General features: G+C 35.0%; 1 protein-coding gene across 6 annotated transcripts in view; it reads right to left on the reverse strand.

Moving 5' to 3' along the window:
- The window catches only part of OSBPL8 (oxysterol binding protein like 8), a 173,714-nt gene that overhangs the window by 121,438 nt on the left and 31,977 nt on the right, over nt 1-20,299 (reverse strand). For 3 of the 6 annotated variants that reach the window (XM_054580134.1, XM_054580135.1, XM_054580133.1), the window contains exon 2: nt 5,943-6,051. The exons of 1 other annotated variant lie outside the window; for it this stretch is intronic. In XM_054580134.1, coding sequence (XP_054436109.1) covers nt 5,943-5,984 — 42 coding nt within the window. In that variant the 5' untranslated portion in view covers nt 5,985-6,051. Of the gene's footprint in view, nt 1-5,942; nt 6,052-20,299 lie in introns of those variants that run through there. 2 more of the 6 variants (XM_054580138.1, XM_054580137.1) reach the window with 2 other exon arrangements.

The raw sequence follows: 20,299 nt of genomic DNA on the forward strand, positions 1-20,299 counted from the left end.
TATACAACACCACCAATGAAGCTGAGCCTGAATATGAGCAAGCCTCTAATTCTAATAACCAATTTGCAAGAAATATAAGTGACTGAAGAACACATTAAACAATCACCATAGGGAAAACCCCAGATTGTGAGAAACTCTACACAACAAACTACTTTATTTCTTCAACATACTGAAAAGAAAAATTAAAAATTGAAAATTACTGACGGATAGAAGACTTAACAGATTAAAAAAGACTTAAGTAACAAGTTTTTGAGCACAAAGACTTTGAAAAAATATTTATGAAGCAATCAAGGAAGTTTAAGCATTGATTAGTTGTTTAATTATATTAAAAATACTCATTTTTAGGATAATAGTGGTATTTATGGTTAAGAAAAGTTTATATTTTAGAGATGTATACTGAAATACTAATGAATGAAACTATTTACCAGGGATTGGCTCAAAAAAAATATGGAGTGAAAGGATGGACATATAAATGAAGCAAGGTTGGCCTAGGTTGATAATTGTTGAAGAAGGGTAATGAGTACATGAGGATTCAGTACATGAGTCCATCCTTTTGGAATATACTTCAAATTTTTCATAATAAAAAATTTAAGATAACTTCTATTAACATTCTTGAATGTGTGATTAATATAAATTGTTTTAAGTAGCAAGTAACTATGGGGAAGATGAAGCTATTTTAATAAAAGAGAAAATGAGTAAGTAGGTAATGAATTGGTGACTAAAATTTCTAGTTATTGAATTACTTTATATAAGAAGATCTTTGCAACCTAATAATTACATAATTTAGGACCTTATTTCTAACTGAAAACTCCCTGGGTGAGATGCCCCACCAGACCAGCAATAGGATCCACTTTACTACACAACAAAGCACCAGGGGTTAGTACTATGACCACGAGAGGCAGAATACCAGCCTCCCAAAGACACCCACATCCTAATCTCTGTGACCTATGAATATTATCTTACATGCTACAAGGGACTTTGCAGATGTTATTAAAGTGAAGGATCTTAGGATAGGGCAGTGATCCTGGATTATCTGAGCAGGCCCAACAAATCACAAGGGCCCTCTTAAAAGGGAGGCGAGATGGTCAAAGTGAGGTAGTAGAAGATGTGACGACAAAAGTCAGAGGTTCAAGTGATGGGAGGAAGGGACCATGAAACAATGAATGAGTGTAAGCTCTAGACACTGATCAAAGTAAGGCAATGACATCTCTCTCCCCTCGGAGCCTCCAGGCTGCTTCTGATATCTAGAAATGACAGACAGCAAATTTGTATTGTTTTAACCACTGAATTTGTGGTAACTTGTTACAGCAGCAATAGGAAATTAGCCCAATGACGAACAGTAAAATTTAACAAAGAAACCTATTTTAGTTCAAGTATAATGATTTATCTGTCTTTTGAGACACTGAATTACCTATAAGTACATGTGTTCCAACCAAGTATGTTCAACCAGCTGTCAGGGAATACTGTAGGTGGAATTCTTACATTAGGCAGATCATCAAACTAAATAATCTCTAAATTTCCCACAAAACCTAAAGAAGAAAATCAGCTGCAGGACTGAGAGGTTTGCAAAAGCTCTGCTGGTAGTGTAATCATTGTTAAACAGAGAGAAAAGCAAACAGGCCTCCACTGAGGCAATCCTGAAGTTTAAAAATTAGCCAAACATTTAGTAGGCAGGTCTCAAAAAATATTCAAATATTAGATGACAATATGTACCAGATTTGGTAATCCTCAAACTTTGACTAAGGTCCATTTATTATAGATGAGACAAGAAACTTCACAGCTCTTTTCAATCCATCCCATTGTACAATAATACTTTGGGAAGATTGGTAGTTGGCATTTGGATAACATAACTGGCTTGAATTCATACCTGTCTTACAGGCCAGTTATTAGAAAACTGTACACCAAAAATACTGTCATTACAAATATGCTATAACTAACAACACACAATATACTAAATCAATAATGATAATGATGAAGCTAAACTAACAGCATTTGTAACAACAAAAATAACAGCATTTAAAAACTGTGACTCGCTCAAAATAACACTTGATGTTACCCCCAAACTGAGGCAATTTGATTAATTTTCATGCCCATATACAGCAGTATAGTATTACCAAATATTATATATATAGCTACACTTCTTAGAATTCGATTACTTCTCAATAAACTCTTATAACATACCAATTCTATTTCAGAGCACCAAAACACAGTAATTATGAAACACCTTAGTAAGTATGTAAAAATCAAAGTTTCAGAAAGCTGGAGTATCTCTAGGCCCATTGGAAAGACAACGATTTACTACATTTTGAGGATTACTGAACTAAATAATCTTTGCAGCTCCTTCCACTTCAGAAAGCCTTTGATTCAAAGTACCCAATTTACATTAGAATCTCAAGAAAGGTTTCAAAAGACATAATGACACTTTCCTTAAGTTAAGGCACATATTCAATTTTTCTTAATCTGAAAGGATATTTCAGTGTAATCTACCTCAATTTAATAACAGAAATTTGAATTCTATACTTTAAGAATTTCTTACTGGTTTATTTCTAAAGTGATATCAATTCTGGACTTGTACAAAATGTTTTAAGACACATTAAATGTATACTTGCGTTCTAAAGTATATTTACTATCACATACAGAGAAAGTCAATCCACATTTTTCAAGATTTACCACCTAAGACTAACAACACCACTACAAAAAGAGAACTACAGGCAACTGGAATAATGAATAAGCAAATAAATTTTTTAAAAAATACTAAGTAATCACATGCAGAAGAAGAAAATTAAATGGTCACTAAAGTCAAACTGAGCCTAAGCTTTCACAACTTTATACCAAACCTACCACAATAGTATCTTAATTAATAAATAACCTCATCTCTCCTCCAAATCACTTTATATCCTGCTTTGTTCTCTCCAGCTCCCATTCCCCTATCCAACTACATAAAAATATTTGACGGCATACCACTGTCTACAGAAACAAGTTCAAAATCCCTGGTCTGGCACTCAAAGCTTTCCATAAATTTGGCCCCTGCCTGCCACATTGATCATTATTTCTGTGAACACCACTCCCTTCTAATCTACCTTAGTCAATTTTTCTATTCATTATTCCCTGAATAAACTGTGAGCAGTAATTCCCAACTTAGTCTTGCCTCCTGCTACTCTACTCTCCCTTCATAGAATGTTCTTCCTGTTCATTTTCAATCCTATGATCCCTATTACCTATGCTATTAAGTTTATGTTCTCCTAAGAAAGCTTCTCTAAATACCCTAGTGTATAGCAACTGTCCAATTTTCCCAATTTGTGAGCTATGCCTTATTTATATATTTAACACTTAGGAAATGCTGTGATTGCCTTATCTATCTGTCCCACTATCTAGTCTTTCCAAAAATACATGTAATTCTAAAAGACTACATTGTGTTTCTCTCAGCATCCCATTTACCTGTCATAGTACTTAGCACAAAGGTTACATTCAAAAAAAGTTTGCTAATGATATGTTTAAAATCAGTGCATGCAATCTGATTTTTAAAAACATGGCCACCTCATACTAACATGCTGCTTTATATTTTCAAAGAACTTTCTTGTTTTACTAGATCATACTGTTCTTATCAAGTAGGCAGGATGAGTATTCTGGCCTATATATTTTTATTGAAATAGAATATTTGCCTTGATATTTTAGGTAGAAAAACTGAGAATAAGAGAAAATGTAAAGCCAAAATTACTGAATAGCCTAGGGCTTTTTTCAGTGTGTTTTACTGCCTCTCCTACCTTCTAATTATCTTTTTGGAGAGAAGGCTTAATATTAATACTTATATTAATAATAATGACAGTAGATTTTAGTTTATTCATGTTTACAATGTGCATAGGCTTGTAATAGGCACTTTATACATATTATCTCAAAACTCAAAACAACTTGAAGATAGATATTACTATTATCTTTAATAAATGAGGAAACTAGAAAAACCTGAGAATTTAATTAATTGCCCAGGTTACAACTAAGTGACATAGCTCAGATTTTAACACGTAGCTAAATGTCTACAGAGCCCATGTTCTTAGCCCCCTTTCCCTAAATCTAAACAGTAACTAGCTTAGGTCATGCAGTTCCAAGGTGGTATTTCATTAATGAGTAACTCAAACATAGATCTCAAGATTAGTTTCAAATACAGAATATTTCAATACTTCATATTGAAATTATTGGTATTCTCTCAAAAATAATCCACAATATTTCACAGAAGAAACTTAATGAACAAGTAGAAAAAAAAACTGCCTTTAACTGCTTTTTAAATAACTTGCTCCAGCCTCTCAATACCAATAGAATTTAGGAAAACTTTATTAAAACAGTGCAAGTATTCTGGTATAGAATGTAATACTATCTATTTGGATATTTATTTTAAAAGGTAACAATAAATTTTAAGCAATGTTGTTCAGAAAGACAGGTATGTAGTTGATACCTTGGTGGCAGAGTAGAGTATTCAGAGACTCACAGACAATTCCACCAGTAAGCTGTGAGCGCTTCCAGAAGACGATAAACCTCCCTGAGCCTATTTCCCTACCCATGTAAGTGAGGATAAACAAATATTTACCTTTAATGGCTGTTAGGAGGACAGTCTGACAAAGTATACACTTAGAAAATAGCAATTGTTATTACTGGTATTTTTATTATCACTAAGAGTTTTAAAATATTTCTACTAAAAGAAGTTAAAGTCCATTGGCTTTAAAAAAAGATGCTATTCATGGAAAAGTAAACACATATTCTAAGACGAAATTTTAATCTTAACCTTTTTTGGTGAAATTACAATGAAAATAAAATAACTTACCATCAGTTTTCCATTTACAATCACGACAATAACCTTCATAAATCAAGCTATTTCCTTGTTCATTTTATTCTCTATTAACATTATCTATCATGTTGAAGTTTAACCTTTATTTTGACCATTTAAGAAACTAAAACAAGTTTGAATCAGAAATTCAAGAAAAGTTGAGATCAAATTAATACAGATAAGCAAAGCTGCATTTTGCTGGCAATCATTAGACTCCTCCTCCATCTGAGCCTGAATGAAGGACATTCACTAAGTTAAAATTTACAACCATCTCAATGTAACAGTGACTCCCAACTTCACCGCAATGTGAAGGACAGGAAAGGTGGCCTCAACGTTATTCCAACAATACAAATTTGTCAAAGAATCTTCCACCTAACAGATCATAGAGCTACCAGCTGACATTTTATGCAGTTAGCATCCTTACTTTAGATAACAGAAACATTCCTAATAGAGTGTATAAATCAATTATCTAATGGAATCTCTCAAAATGCAACAGAATTGAAAATTAAATTATGGGAGAAAATTTCTTTGTACAATGATGAATCACCATTTAATCTATCCTGCTGGTGGATTTTTTACTTATTGGATAAGCTACAATTAATCACTACTCTTACTTATTTATTTTCTGAATACAATTCAATCACAATCACAAGGCAGCAATGTTTCTTAAATCTTTATACTTTTATAGAAAGAATATATGTGGCAACTGCTCTTAATTATTTTAACTGTTTCATTCCTTCTGCCTGCTCATAGCTTCACATAATGTGAGATTTGGAAGCATTCAACGTCTTCAACTTAGTGAAATCCTCTTGATTTCCCTAAGGCAGTAAGTTTTGGGGAAAAATATAAACACAAACTATTGTATCAGTATGTCTCACACTATACAGCTGGGGATGCTAGAGAAAAGAGGGGGGAGACAGGGTACAAAAATCAGAAAACTGACTAGGTTGTGTTCCAATATGATTTAAACGATCTGTAATTTTCACATCAATAGAGTGGTGAAAGTATTATTTTAAAATACTTTCTTTAAAGTCTATTTTAAATAGCTTTTTAAAATAAAATCATGGCTTACATCAAACATAGCTGTAGATGATAGTCCTTATTAAGCTGTATTTGAACCACTCACCGAAGTTCGGTCAGGTTCTCCATCTGCCAAGCCTGCCTCCATAGTGAAAGAAGTTAGGTTTATGCTTTACTTTCCATTAATGCTTAGCCATTCTGTATATCTGGAAATCCTAGAAAAAGAAAATCACGTGTATTAGGAGTGGTATAAAATTGTGATAAGTGGAAAATAAAGCATTAAGTATTTTAGGAGGGAGAAATTACTTTAGGCTGAGGTTACTATGAAATCCAGTAATGCAGGGGAAAAAACAGATTTTGACAAGGCCTTGAAAAATGATAAAGATTTTAAAGAAAAGTGTTAGAAGGAAATATTCCAAGTGAAGAGAAATATCAAGAGCAAAGTTAAAAACATGAGATTGTTCAAAATTTGAAAAGATGCTTAAACCTGCTTTTAATCAATGAAATAATATTACATATAATTTTTTCATAATTACGCTGGCAACTAAGGAGTGTGCTAATATTATCATTGGGGAGCATGTAGAAAAACAGGTATTCTCATACACTTTTGTGATAAGAATATAAATCATAACTTTTTTTGAAGGACAACTTAAAATACATATGCTTCCATCCAACAATTCCAAGGGTAGGAATTACTCTACATATATACTTCTACAAATGCAAAAAGACATATATAAATAAACACATCCAACAAAGTAATAGATATGATGGAAAAACTGGAAACAACCTTAATGTCCATTATTAGAAGCTTTCTTAAACTAAATCACAGACATAAAAAATTAAATGAACTTTTTGGCCAACCCGAAACCAACAAATTGGTAGACTTCTAGTCATTTCTTAGAGTTCCAAAAAATTTCTTTTTCCTGTAAATATCAAAGGCTGTACACTAACATATAAATGCTGGTGAAAATACCTTTTAATTGGGCTTTAAAGGGCTGCTATTTGGTGTATTTAATATAACCCATAAGATTAGCCCAAGGTATATTTATTACAGTGCTTTGTAATTATTCTCATGATCCATTTCTCTTCAAGGACAGAGACTGTGTTTTATTGATCTGACTATCCAGCACTAATTCATGGTAAACATTTAATAAACATATTCAGTTGGCCAAAAAGTTCGTTTAGTTTTTTCCGTGGGATGGCTCTAGTAATGCTTAGTTGTCTTTACCTTCATTCGAAACAATTTTGTTAGAATGTATTGTGACAGCTGTCACATCAACGTACATTTATTTTAAAGAACTTATCAAAACTGGTAAGTGGTGAATTTTTGTGCAGTCATTTTAATACTGAAGCTGGAATAAGATACGCAACATTTTCAGTGTATTATGCTTTATTATTTCATGAAAAGGTAAAAACTAAAACGCAAATAAAGATTTGTGCAGTGTATGGAGAAGGTGCTGTGACTGAGCAAATGTGTCAAAAGTGGTTTGCAAAGTTTCTTGGTACTACTGACATTTTGGCCAAATAATTCTTTGCAGTGGGGCTGTCTTATGCTTGGAACATGTTTAGCAGCACCTCTGGCCTCTATCCACTAGAAGCCAACAGCAGGAGAGAGCTGACATACTCAAAGTATCCAAATCAATAAAGTTACTGGTGAAAATGAAAAATGTGTCTTTTATTTTATAGAAAAAAACTAAACGGACTTTTTTCCAACCCAACATGTTGCACTGAATTAATACTATCAACTGTTACCTATATGAATAAATAAAATAATCCAAAACAGCAAATGATACAAAAATTATATAGCTACTGCTATAATCCAAGCAAGAGACAATGGTGGCGTGAGTTAGAACAGTAGCAGGGGATGTGGTGAACAGTACCAAATTCTTTAAATACTTTGTGGAATAAAAAAAAAATTGCTAATGAACCCAGATATAAATGTTAACTTTTAAAAAGAGTGAGAGAGACATGAACTTAGAAGGTTTCTGCCCTAACAAATGGAAAACTAAAAATACATTAATAGATATGGAGCACTTTGCAAGAAAACTTAGAGAAAGAAGAGATGGATATTAGGATCTCCTTTTGGACATACACACTTTGGGATATCAGCTAGTCCTCTGAGTAGAGATACCAAGTAAGCAGGTGGTCATGCAGATGTGAGGTTGAGGAGGAGAAGTCAGGCTAGAAATATGAACTGGGAGTCAGACTACAGATGTAATTTAAAACCATGCGACTAAATGAGATCTCCTTGGGAATGCGTGTAGAGAGAACAGAGGACCAAGTTCAGAGTCCAGAGGAACTTAAATATTAAAGGTTCAATATTCATAAAATGAAAGAGTGAATCCCAATTTGTGGTGTTCAATTTCAGAATGACTATATGTAACTACTTTATTTAAGTAAAGATAGAATTACTCTATATAAAAATCAGAGACAACACATGCAAATGCAAAGTCAAACTCAAATTATAACATGACTAAAAGGGAGCAGCGTGAGAAAAGAAAAGATCAAATTAAGGATAAATACTGAAAGCGCCTTACTTTTAATAATGAAGAGTTAAGAGACACTGGTAACATGTCAAGAAACAAGTTTTTAGTATTTCTTTGAAGCCAAAGACTAAAACTAAAAATACATAACAATAAATCCTGGAAGGAGAGGGTGAGTGTACTGGATGCTTAAAGTGCAGGGCAGGGCAAAAGTAGGTTTACAGTTGTGAGTATGCAAAACAGTTTATTCTTGTATTATTATTTATTAATTATTATATTTTCCATAAGAACAACTGTAAACCTACTTTTGCCCCACCCTGTGTAAGTACACTAACTTCCCCATCATTCCAAGGTGAAAGCCAAAAGATTTTTAAACAATAATAAAAATGGGAATAGAAAAGTATTTTTTTAAGTTAAAACAGTAATTATAAACTCAATGGCACTTGGCTTTAGGGAGTAGCCTTGAAAGGAAGAAAGGCAGTCTTTTTGGCCATTTTAATTTTTAAAAGTTTGTTACTTCTACAACCAAAAAGAATATCTAATATAATTTTTGTAAAGGAGTACAGTGCATCACAATCCTGAAGACTGGTGTGTTTGTTCCCAACTGCCAAGCGAAAGCTAGGCCTGCATCCTAATTTAAACATAATTACTAGTTGAATTCAAAGTTTAAAGACTATGTTCCCTCTTTTGCTCTTTTTAACCAGTATTCTAGCAATTGTTGAGGAACTGGTGCCTTGCTATCTACACTTAACCTTACAAAATTTGCAGAGAAAGTAATTTTTAAAAAATTCTTCTCTTCTCTATTTTTGGGGTTAGATTGTTATTGCAGTCACAGAGAAAAGGAAGGAGCATCTATGAAGCCAAGCCAACGTCTTCAACCCATAAGATTGTTGAATCCTAACAACCTTATGATAACATATTGAATGATGGCTGCCTCTGAAGGCAGCAACAAACCATATATAATTAGTTTATGGCTTCCTATCTCACAGGATGCCCCAGAAGTTTGTTTTATTTTGTTAAATGTACAGGTAACAAAAACAAAAGTGCTCAAAAGCAAGAGTGCTATCAATGAACAGCCACACTTCTAAACTATAACATCTTATCACTGGAAGCTGAATTAAATTCAATAATTTTAATCTCACTGCCAACTGTATAAAAAAAATTAGACTGCAAATAAGAACAACTTCATTAAGCTAGTCTGAACTAATCTGCAGTACTTACACTAGGTCAAATCATAAAGGAAAGAATGACATAATGAGAAATTAATTATATAAACATGACAGTTCCCAAAAAGCAAGCTAACACCAAAATCTTACTCATGAACACTATGAAAGAAAAATTAAAAAATCTAGAGATTGCTTGATTAAAGCAGTTTACCTACCCAAAAGGCTTTCATCAAAATTAGTTCAAAATAATATATAATACAAATGCTAGAGAAGGATAATATTTAATATTTTGGCACCTATGAATTATGTTAAGATTCCCTCCACTCTAAAAATATTACAACAACGATGATAATGGAAGACCAAGAGGCAGGCAAGAAGCTGGACACTGAGGAGCAAGGGGGAAATGCGATAGAAATATACAGGGAAAGTAATCCCACTGTGGCTGTATAATGTATAACTTCAGGGTGATGGATGAGAAGGCATCAATCAGGGAGACAGAAGGAACAGACTGAACTAATCAATTCAACTCTTTGAAGAGGAAAAGGGATAGTAAATGACCTATGATATAAAAGTGAAGAGGAAAAATATTCTAAATGATTCCACTTCTCTAGATTTCTCTGTGGCAAATTTATGGCAAGGTATGAAAAAAAATTCCATTTCCCATTACCTCTGGACCAAACACTTACTTACATTATTCATAAAATTTATGGTTTATAAATCTTAATACCTATTGTTGTTCTACCATATGTTATTCATAGGGCATAAAAACACATTCATCAAATAGTTATTTAAACCTTGTAATGTAAAAGACATTGCTCTGAATTCTACACATGAAGAACAATACACATCATCCCTGTCCTAGCCAAGAATAACCTGGCTAGTATACAATGTAATGAGCCTTAGTAAAGAACACAAGGTCTAGGGCTTTCCACCACCACTATTCCCTTGCCCCCATAAAAAGATTGCTTTTTAACTGAAGACTTTTAAAACTAATGGCTTTCAGTTCTAGACCCCAACTTCTCCAAAGATAAAGTATTAAATTAGTAGACTTAGATCTGCCTGCCTGTCGACATGGGCAGTTCCTTGCTCAGATACTCTAAATGCGTGGACTCTTAGTTTAGGAAAAGTCCATGCAATTGCCAATACTAGGTAATTTACAGTCCTTCAAGCAGTTCAGAATATTTGCCAAATATTAGACTTTGTAAAAGTTCCTGAGTTTTCTGCCTTTGCGTGCGAATGCGATTGCTGTATTGTAAGTCCTGGTTTCTGAAAGCCTCATTTCTGTGAGGGAGTGATGCAGCCGGGAAGGAGAGCCGCTCCTCTGTGAGGCAGTGCTCTTGCCTTCTGAGAGCATCCAGGGCACTTGCCTTGATTTCTAAGTCTGCGTCCTCAGGTGGAAGGCTGAGAAGGCAAGAGCTTCCAAATGTTCTTTGTAACCACTGTTTGCTATATAGAAAATTTTTCATATTGTGTTTAGTATATAAATTTGAGGTGGGGAGCTTAAGCGCTTAATGCTCTTCAGTCTATCACTGCACTTGAGAATGTAGTTTAGGGATTCTCCTTTAAAGCCATATAAAGACTGAAAGAATAACCACCAGAAAGATAAATGTGCACTATTTTTCATTTCATTTACTATTTTGTGGTATGTATAAACAAAGTACTAGAAATATATTGCCCTTTGTAATAATACTCTTTGACCTGTTTAAGATGATTTGCCATGAAATGTCAATGATGTCCTATTACCCAATAAGTTGGTTTATTTTAATGTGTTTTACTGTAATACTGAGGGAATTTGGCCAACCTTGTTTCTATCATCAGATAATCTCACAAAATAATGTGCTTTATACCACCACCTGTTTTCAATATTTTAGGCAGTAGTTGTCTTACATTTTCTTACTGAGCCTGGTAATCAGCTAAGACCCAAATAAGTGGGTTTTTTTTCCTTCCTTTAAAGTATCTTATAGCCTATCTTTAAAAATTGTGTTGCGGAAAGTAACTCATCCCAGCTTTTCAGCCATATCTAAGTTTTGAGCAATTTCCACTTTCAAAAGTTCAAATGTCTTAGCAGCCCCTGTTGCTTGTGTTATCTGTTTCATGTGTACAGTGGACATGGGGTCGTAACCTGGTATTATATTAGAAATAGCACCTGTCACTGGTCTAACTTTGTTCAATGTCATTTCCTTGTAAAATGAGGACAATGATTTGTTACAATGGGATCATCAACTATCAGGTTCCTAGGAAAGACACTTACTTGCTTTGATTGTAGCAGTGATTAAACAGTCTGTTCAGACATTGGCATCATGTTCAGACATTGGCATCATGTCTTGGAATTTATTTCATTTGCATACATTGATTGGTACTAGATTTTGAATTCCCACCAAACCAATAGAATGGTGTTAGTTATTTCTCATCATGTTAAGTCATGTTAAGTGAGAGCCAAGTAGATATACCTTAAATTAATATGAAGGGAGATATATATATGTATGCGTGTGTGTGCGCGCACACGCACGCGTGGGGGGGGCGCACTTTAATCTGTAAACATGTCTGGAATTTTTGTTGTGTTAACTTCAAAACTATATGGGCATTATTATAATTTTATTTACATTCTGGCTCTTTCTGTAGTCAAAGGTTATTTTTCTTACACATTTTCAGTCTTTCTGCTGCAGCTGCCATTAATTTCATATTTAAAAGAATGAAGAATGTTTTTTCCAAAGGAGTAAGTGAAGTTAAAAACCAAGATTTTGAATTACATAAGTATGCAACTAAATTTTCATTATAAGGTAGTGCTACTTTTTTGGCTATTAACATCTTTCATACATTGCAGTGCTTACAGTTCAGTAGCTTTTCAAAGAAAGCATCAGCTTTCATGTAATTTGTAAAGTATAAATAAGTACTGCAAATAGTGTGAGATTATTTTAGCCTTACATCCTGTCTCTGCTTCATGTGGATGTTTTACCTGGCAGTCAGTAGTTGTCACAGATACTAAGCCATTTTAAAATTTGCCACTTCTTTTTACGAGGTACCCTTTTTAGTTTACAACATTTAGAATGAAAGGTAACTTTATACACCTGACATCAATGTACTAGTCTCCTTGTCCAAATGTAATGAATGGAATTAGATGTAAGTCATGTTAAGATGGTTTTATCATTTTTATACATTCTGTGTTTTCACTTTTTTTTTTACTTTTTAACAGAAGTTCCTTTGTCTTAATTCTGCCCAGTTACTGACCAAATCATACCTAGATGTTTGTTTGTGTTGTTTACTTATGCAAGCCATTTCAGTTTCAGTTGCCTTATTCTGTTGCATTGTCCTTGACAAGTCTAATTAAGCTTTGTCATATTGGAATTCTAACACTGAATCTGTAATGTAAAAATGTATGATCTATAACAAACTAAGTTTGAGTTAGCCTATTGTAACCTATAAAACATTTCATGTAAATTGTTTAATTTATTTTTTCATTTATGTACAGTTTCTTGTGTAAATTTAAAAAAATATTTGTTGTGGCCTGTTCTGGAAACATCTCATACTCTTCCTTAATGCTTCTTTGCATGAAAGAAACTTGGGCTTTGCTGGTTTGCATTGTATGGCCTTTGAGCCAACTTCAGTATTCTCTGCCTTCTTTTCTCTAGTTTAACTTTTTCTAGTTTTGTTCATGTTCTAAATAAATGTTTAAGTCATGCTTATTTCCTACTTTCCAAATAAATTCTCTAAGTTGTTTTTAAAAAAAAGTAATGAGCCTTACAACAAAGGTATGTACTGCATGATGTTACTTACAGCAGTACATAAGGACATTAAACCCAGACTCCTGGAGGTGGTAGAATGAGAATACCTAAAAAACAAAACAAAACAAAACAAAACACACAAACAACCCAGTACGAACCAGATCCCAGAAGCCAGTCTGTGGTCTCTAAGTATCACTTCTCATTAAAAGATACTAGGGCTTCTTGGAGAAATGGCATATATCCAGGTCTAAAAAACCAAATGTCCAAGGTCAGCATAGAGTACCTTATATACCTTACATATCTAAGCAAAAAAAGCTATCAAAGAGTCCTGAAGTCACATAATGAATTCAGGAGTCAACCTGAAGGGATTCTAATAGCCAGAGGTGGAGAAAATATTTATCTATACAACACAGTTTAAAAATCAAAGAGCTAATCATCATTTCAAAAAAATTGAAATGAAGCAAATTAAACCTAAGAGTCAGAAGTTAGTTCTTTGAAAAAAATAAAATTAACAAATGCCAGGCAAGACTAAGCAAGGAAAAAAAAAGAAAAAACAAAAATAACCAATATCATGATTGATAAAGGAAACATCACAACATCTCCAAACTTTTAAAGTATCCTAAAAGTATATTATAAATACTATACTAATAAATCTGAAAATGTAGAAGACACAAATTCCTAGAAAAATCCAACTTACTGAAAAGTCCACAAGAAGAAAAAGAAAATCAAAACAGTCCAATTGAATCCATAATAAAAAAAACTTCTCAACAAAAAAAATCCCCATCATAGATTACTTAACTAGTGAATTTTACCCAACACTGGCGTGTGGGAGGGATAGAAATCTTAGGAAAAAAAATTTTTTTAAGCAAAAATAAAGGATCACTATTCAAGTAGTTTTATAAGGCCAGCATAAACCTGATATAAAACTAGACAAGGATTTTGAAGACAGGAAAATTATGACTCAAGACATGGACGTCAAAGTCCTAAATAGAGTATCTGAAAACCATATCTACACATATACATATATACACATACATCATATATATACATATATACATGCCAGTATTTGAAAAAATACATTTACAATTACACCAAGATATATATTCAAAATATTCATAGCAATATTATTTGTAATAGCCAAAATCTAGAGGGCAGCATGTCCATCAACAATAGAAGATATAAACAACTTAGTAAATTCAAACAATGGAATATGATCCAGCAAAACAAAATGACAATTATATGGATTGCTCTCACCAACAAAACATCACCTTACATAACAGTATATATGACATATACCATATACACAGGGTTCAAAAGTAAGACAAATTAATCAATGGCACAGAAATCCAGACAGTGGTTTATACAAGAAGAAAATGGATGGGGTAATGATCAGCATGAGACACAAAGCGCCTCTGAATGCTATCGACGTCCCACTCTCTTGACCTCGTCAGTGTTTTCACAAGGGCTGGCTCTATGACAACACAACGAACTTTATGTTTATTGCATATATGTAAAAAAGTGCTTTCTTTACAATAAAAAAAATTAGTGCTTTCTTTACAATAAGAAATTCATCATTCTAAAGCAGAAACCATTTAAATAAGATGTAGATGGGGAACAGGGGTAAAACTCCTTTTTGAGTTCTCAAACTCTAAATTTCTGATAAAATCAGTAGCCTACTAAATCTAATATAATGTCATAATATATTAGATGACATATATTAGTTTAGCATTCTTATAGCACAGTGAGTTGATGCCCTGATTTTATTCATCAGATACATGTAGAAACACTTTAAATACAATCACCTTATGTTGTAACAGCTCAATTGCTTGGGTAGAAGATAATTTGGATCTTCTTCATACTTAACTCTAAATGAAAGAGTAAGGTAACAACATAAAAGCAAGCAATAGATAAAAATAAAGCTTAAAAGTTAATAATCATTTTCATGCTCTCTGGAATATATTTCTGAATATAATTATAGTTTTAAAATTTCAGGTGAGGTCTTGAAAATAAATGTTACCTAATATAGATGAAATTTTAATTATAAAAAGTGCTTTATCAAATATCTATGACAAATATTTAACATAAATATTACCTATTTATTAATGTATTCATTCATTTACATTCTTCCATCACCCGGTACTTAAACTAATTGTTTTAAGAATGGTAATTAATATCTTTATAATTGTATATATGACACAGACAGGTTTTAGTTACTCAGAAAGATGACAGCGGTAAATTTCAAATACCTGACTTCAGGAACCTAACAAAGCCAAAATGACACATGAAAGCTTATTAGCTTAATAAACGCTACCAGAAACAAGAATCACAGTTTTCCCTCTCACTTACCTCCCACACATCATCCTGTAAAACGTCTCAGAGAAAACAACTTTAAACAAAAGGCTACAAGACAGAAAGTAGGGATAATTTGTTTTGGAAAGCTTTTGATTATGAACTTTTTGGCATAAACAAATATTCTAAATGTTTTTTAATGAGTGAATTAACTTGAAAAATACATACTAATATCATACTAGCTCTAGAAAGTAACAGACAAGAACAAATAAACTCCATTTCTCTTCTGGTGCAGAGTTGGTTCCTTCTCTGTGCACTGAAAATGCATCTCATACAGAACTGAGAACACTTTCTAAATTTGTTTACCCATCTGCCTCCACCATTTAGAGCCAAAGCTCCATGATGACAGTTCTTACCAATTAATGAGTGCCTGATATGTGCCAAGATGGAGAACCAAAGTGCACAAAATACACATGGTCCACGACATCATGGACTTTACAACATGAGGTCATGAGAAGTTTCTCATGCAAAGTGATGTTTTAAGTTGAGACCTAAAGGATAAGTGACATCTAAACAAAGAATGGAAAGAGCCCTGGCCAGGTGGCTAGTTGGCTGGAGCATCGTCCCATATACCAAAAGGTTGCAGGTTTGATCCCCAGTCAGGGCACATATCAAGGTTGTGGGTTCAATCTGGTCAGGAGGCAACTGATCATTGTTTCTCTCTCACACTGATATTTCTCTCTCCCTCTCTCTCTAAAAATCAATAAACACATTCTCGGGTGAGGATTTAAACTTTTTTTTTCTTTTTTAAGAATGGCAAGAAATACATTTTAAGTAGAAAATATGCATAAGCCCTAATATGAAAAGCCACTCCTATATTCTTCTGTATTTCCAGTAGCATTACACATTGCCTTGCCTGGGCATCTCTAAGACCAGCACAATGCATAGTAGATATATTACATTAGTGATAATGAGATAATGGAGAAGGAGGTGTGTGCTGATGAAAGAATGGGAAATAAAAAATTAAGTGTGTATAAAATAGCTTTATTTCACCCAAATTTATGTACTTTGAATTTGAAAATTCACATTTAAACATGCTATTTAATTAGACCTTTTAAGGAAATACACAAACTAGTGGTGAGGGTTCATTCCCTAGCTGCTTTTCTTAGCCATAATAAGGTAATGTGGACAAGAAGCAATTAAGAGAGTAAAAATCTTTACATTTCTCTAAAAGGAGTAAATTATTTTTTTTTTCAAACATCACTTTACTTATCTGATATTTTCTTCCTACAAGCATTTCTTGCCCTTTACAAATACAACATCAGGGTCCAAATCTGTCTAAGTCCTTATCAGCACTTAACAGAGTATGCATGATAATATCCTTAACTGTTCAAAAATGGCACCTTGGGTTTTCACAGTAGCCAAAAACTGAATTCCTGATTATATAAACATGGCACAACTGCAAAGGAGTGTAAATAACAAGACTAATGTTCCTGCCTACCAAAACAAGTATATTAAAAAGCGGTGTGTGATACTCCGATTTCTCTTCAGATCACATAAATCTTAGGCCTTTTAAAAAGTGGTAGGTGGTAATATCTGGGCTAGATGGCAGTGTAGATAAATGCAGTACTTGCCTCTTCCACAACCTCATCAAAATTACAACTAAACTACCAAACAACCGTCGTTCAGAACTGCCTGAAATCTGGCTGAATGGAAGTCCTACAACTAGAGAACTAAAGAAGAAGCCACATCAAGACTAGAAGGGGCAGAGACATAGAGCAAGCTGGTCTCATCACACATGTGATGGATAAAAATTGGGAGGGATATCTCACTGGCTGCAGAGATCCCTCCTGAGGAGTGAGAGGTCCAAGCCCCAGCCAGGTCCCCCACCCAAGTATTTTGGTGCTGGGAAGAAAATACCCCATAACTTCTGGCTGCAAAAACCAGTGGAGACTGACACTGAAGGAGACCAAGGGCTGCTAAAGTCCCAGGCTGTTCCTCTTAAAGGAAACACACGTGGACTTACTCAGACACACTCCCTCTGAGCTCCAGCACTGGGGCAACAGCTTGAAAGGCACTAGAGACATACAGGAAGGAAATGATTGTCTGGTATCAGGGAAAGAGCTAGAGAGGGACAGCTTTCTCTCAGACAGATGTGCTGGCAGAGGCCACTGTTCCTTGATGAGCTGTCCCCCCAGTGGAGTTGGCAGGTGAGCACCATATCTGAGGCTCCATCAACCTGGCTCACACTGTTTGCCCCACCCTGGTGATCCCCTGAGGCCCAGCCCCACCCAACTTTTAGGCCCACCAAAGCTGTTTCTGTAGTGTCTTTTCCATACAAATGGTTTGTCTTTGCTCATGCTTCAGATTTTCCTAAATTCTCTAAAACAAGAAGCATCTGGCTGCAGCGTGCCCTGTACATCTCACTAAATGGCCCCAACCGGTAAGAGCAGCAGCCGGTGTTGGTTCACAGCTTGGCCTTGCCTCGGTATCGCCGAGCCCAGCACAAGTAGCAGCCATCTGCAGATTGCTTTGTAGATCATGCCAGGAAGCCCTGGCCAGAATTCATAAGGCAGTTGACCTTGGTCTTTACCTCCTGGAAGACCCAGACCCAGCGCATCCAATGAACAGCAGATCATGTTGGAGCATCACCACCCAACTACCTCCACAAGTGACACATTCAAGAGGTGGACTGAGCAGGCACCAGAGCCCCACTGAAGTAAATCCTGCCTGGTGGAGTGGGCCCCTGCACAGCTGATCCTCCATGGTGGTGGGAGGTCAGTGGTTGGTGATTGCGGCCAGTCCTTGCAGCTGATCAGCCTCGTATTGACATGCCAATAGCAATCAAAGCTCAACTACAACAGGAAGGTGTACACAGTCCACACTGGGGGTTAGGGGAGGTGCACCTCAAGTGCCCAGCTTGGGTGATTGTGGAAGCTGTGACCTGGGACCCTACAGAACACCAACTACATTAGGCCACTCAATCAAGTCTGGGAGACACAGCAGCTCTATGTAATACAGAAAAAATAAGGCTGCCAAAATGAGGAGACAAAAAATCATGGCCCAGATGAAAGAAAAGAGCAAAATTCCAGAAAAAGAACTAAACAAAATGGAAATAAGCAATCTACTAGATGCAGAGTTCAAAATGCTGGCTATAAGAATGCTCAATGAACTTAGTGAGAACCTCAACAACATAAAAAAGGGCCAGTTACAAATGAAAAATACACTAACTGAAATGAAGAATAATTTACAGGGAATCAACAGTGGAATAGATAATCAAATCAGCAATTTGGAATACAAGAAAGCTAAAACACATATTCAGACCACCAAGAAGAAAACAGAATCCAAAAAAAGAGGATAGTGTAAGGAGCCTACGGGACAACTTCAAGAGTACCAATATTCACATCATGGGGATGATGGAAGGAGGAGAGAGAAAGAAACTGAAAATCTCTATGACAAAATAATGACAGAAATTTTCCCTAACTTGAAGTAAATACACATACAGTCCAGGAAGCACAGAGAGTCCCAAACAAGATGAACCCAAAGAGGCCCACACCAAGACACATCATAATTAAATGCTAAAAGTTACAGACAAAGACAGAATCTTAGAAGCAGGAAAAGAAAAGCAGTTAGTTACCTAAAGGGAGCTCCCATAAGACTGTCAGCTGATTCTCAACACAAACTTTGCAGGCCAGAAGGGACTGGCAAGAAACATTTAAAGTGATGAAAAGCAAGAACCTAAAAACAAGATTACACTACTGCCCTGACTGGTGTAGCATAAGGGATGGGTGTCATCCTGAAAGCCAAAGGGTTATCCATTCAATTCCCAGTCAGGGTACATTCCTGGCTTGTGAGCCAGTTCCCTTTCTGAGGGCATGCAAGAGGCAGCCATTCGATGTTTTTCTTTCACATCAATGTTTCTCTCCTTCTCTTTCTCCCTCCCTTTTCTCCTCTGTAAAAATAAATAAAATCTTTTTTAAAAAAAGATTATACTACAAAGTTATCATTTAGAATTGAAGGACAGATAAATAACTTACCAAACAAGAAAAGGCTAAAGGAGTTCATCACCAGCAAACCAGTGTTATATGAAATGTCAAAGGGTCTTCTTTAATAAAAAGGAAAAAAAAGCCCTGACTGGTGTGGCTCAGTGGATCAAGTGCCAGGCTGTGAACAAAAGGATCACCAGTTCAATTCCGAGTCCAGGGCACATGCCGGGGTTTCGGGCTAGGTCACCAGTTGGGGGTGCGTGAGAGGCAGCCACACTTTGATGTTTCTCTCCCTCTCTTTCTCCCTCCCTACTCCTCTCTAAAAATAAATAAAATCTTTTTTTAAAAAGGATCAAAAATATGAACAATAAAATTGCAATAAATACATATCTATCAACAATTGAATCTAAAAAAATAAACAGGCAGTCAGAAAAGACTCAAAGATACAGAGAACATTTTGACGGTTGCCAGATTGAAGGGCATTTGGGGAACTGGGGGAAATAGGTGAAGGGATTAAGAAGTACAAATAGGGAAGATCCAAGATGGTGGAGGGGTAAATGGAAGCTACATTAATCTCCTCCCAGGACCAATCTGGAATTACAATTAAATTGTAGAGAAATCATCTGGAATAAACAACTGAACAATAGCAGGAGAGAAGCCTTATAGACACAGACAGACAGAAGAAACAACTTCACCACAACGTGACTGGTAGGGAATGCAAAGGGGTTGCAAGGGAGCTGGCTGGACTCCCACAGGTGGCAACTAAAGTGCCAGAGTAATATTTCAGTGGCCAGGGGGGTTCCCCTGAGAAGTGTGG

This window comes from Pteronotus mesoamericanus, unplaced genomic scaffold (genome assembly GCF_021234165.1).
Source record: "Pteronotus mesoamericanus isolate MK-2021 breed Mesoamerican mustached bat unplaced genomic scaffold, CSHL_Meso_final contig_56, whole genome shotgun sequence".
NCBI classification, from domain to species: Eukaryota; Metazoa; Chordata; class Mammalia; order Chiroptera; family Mormoopidae; genus Pteronotus; species Pteronotus mesoamericanus.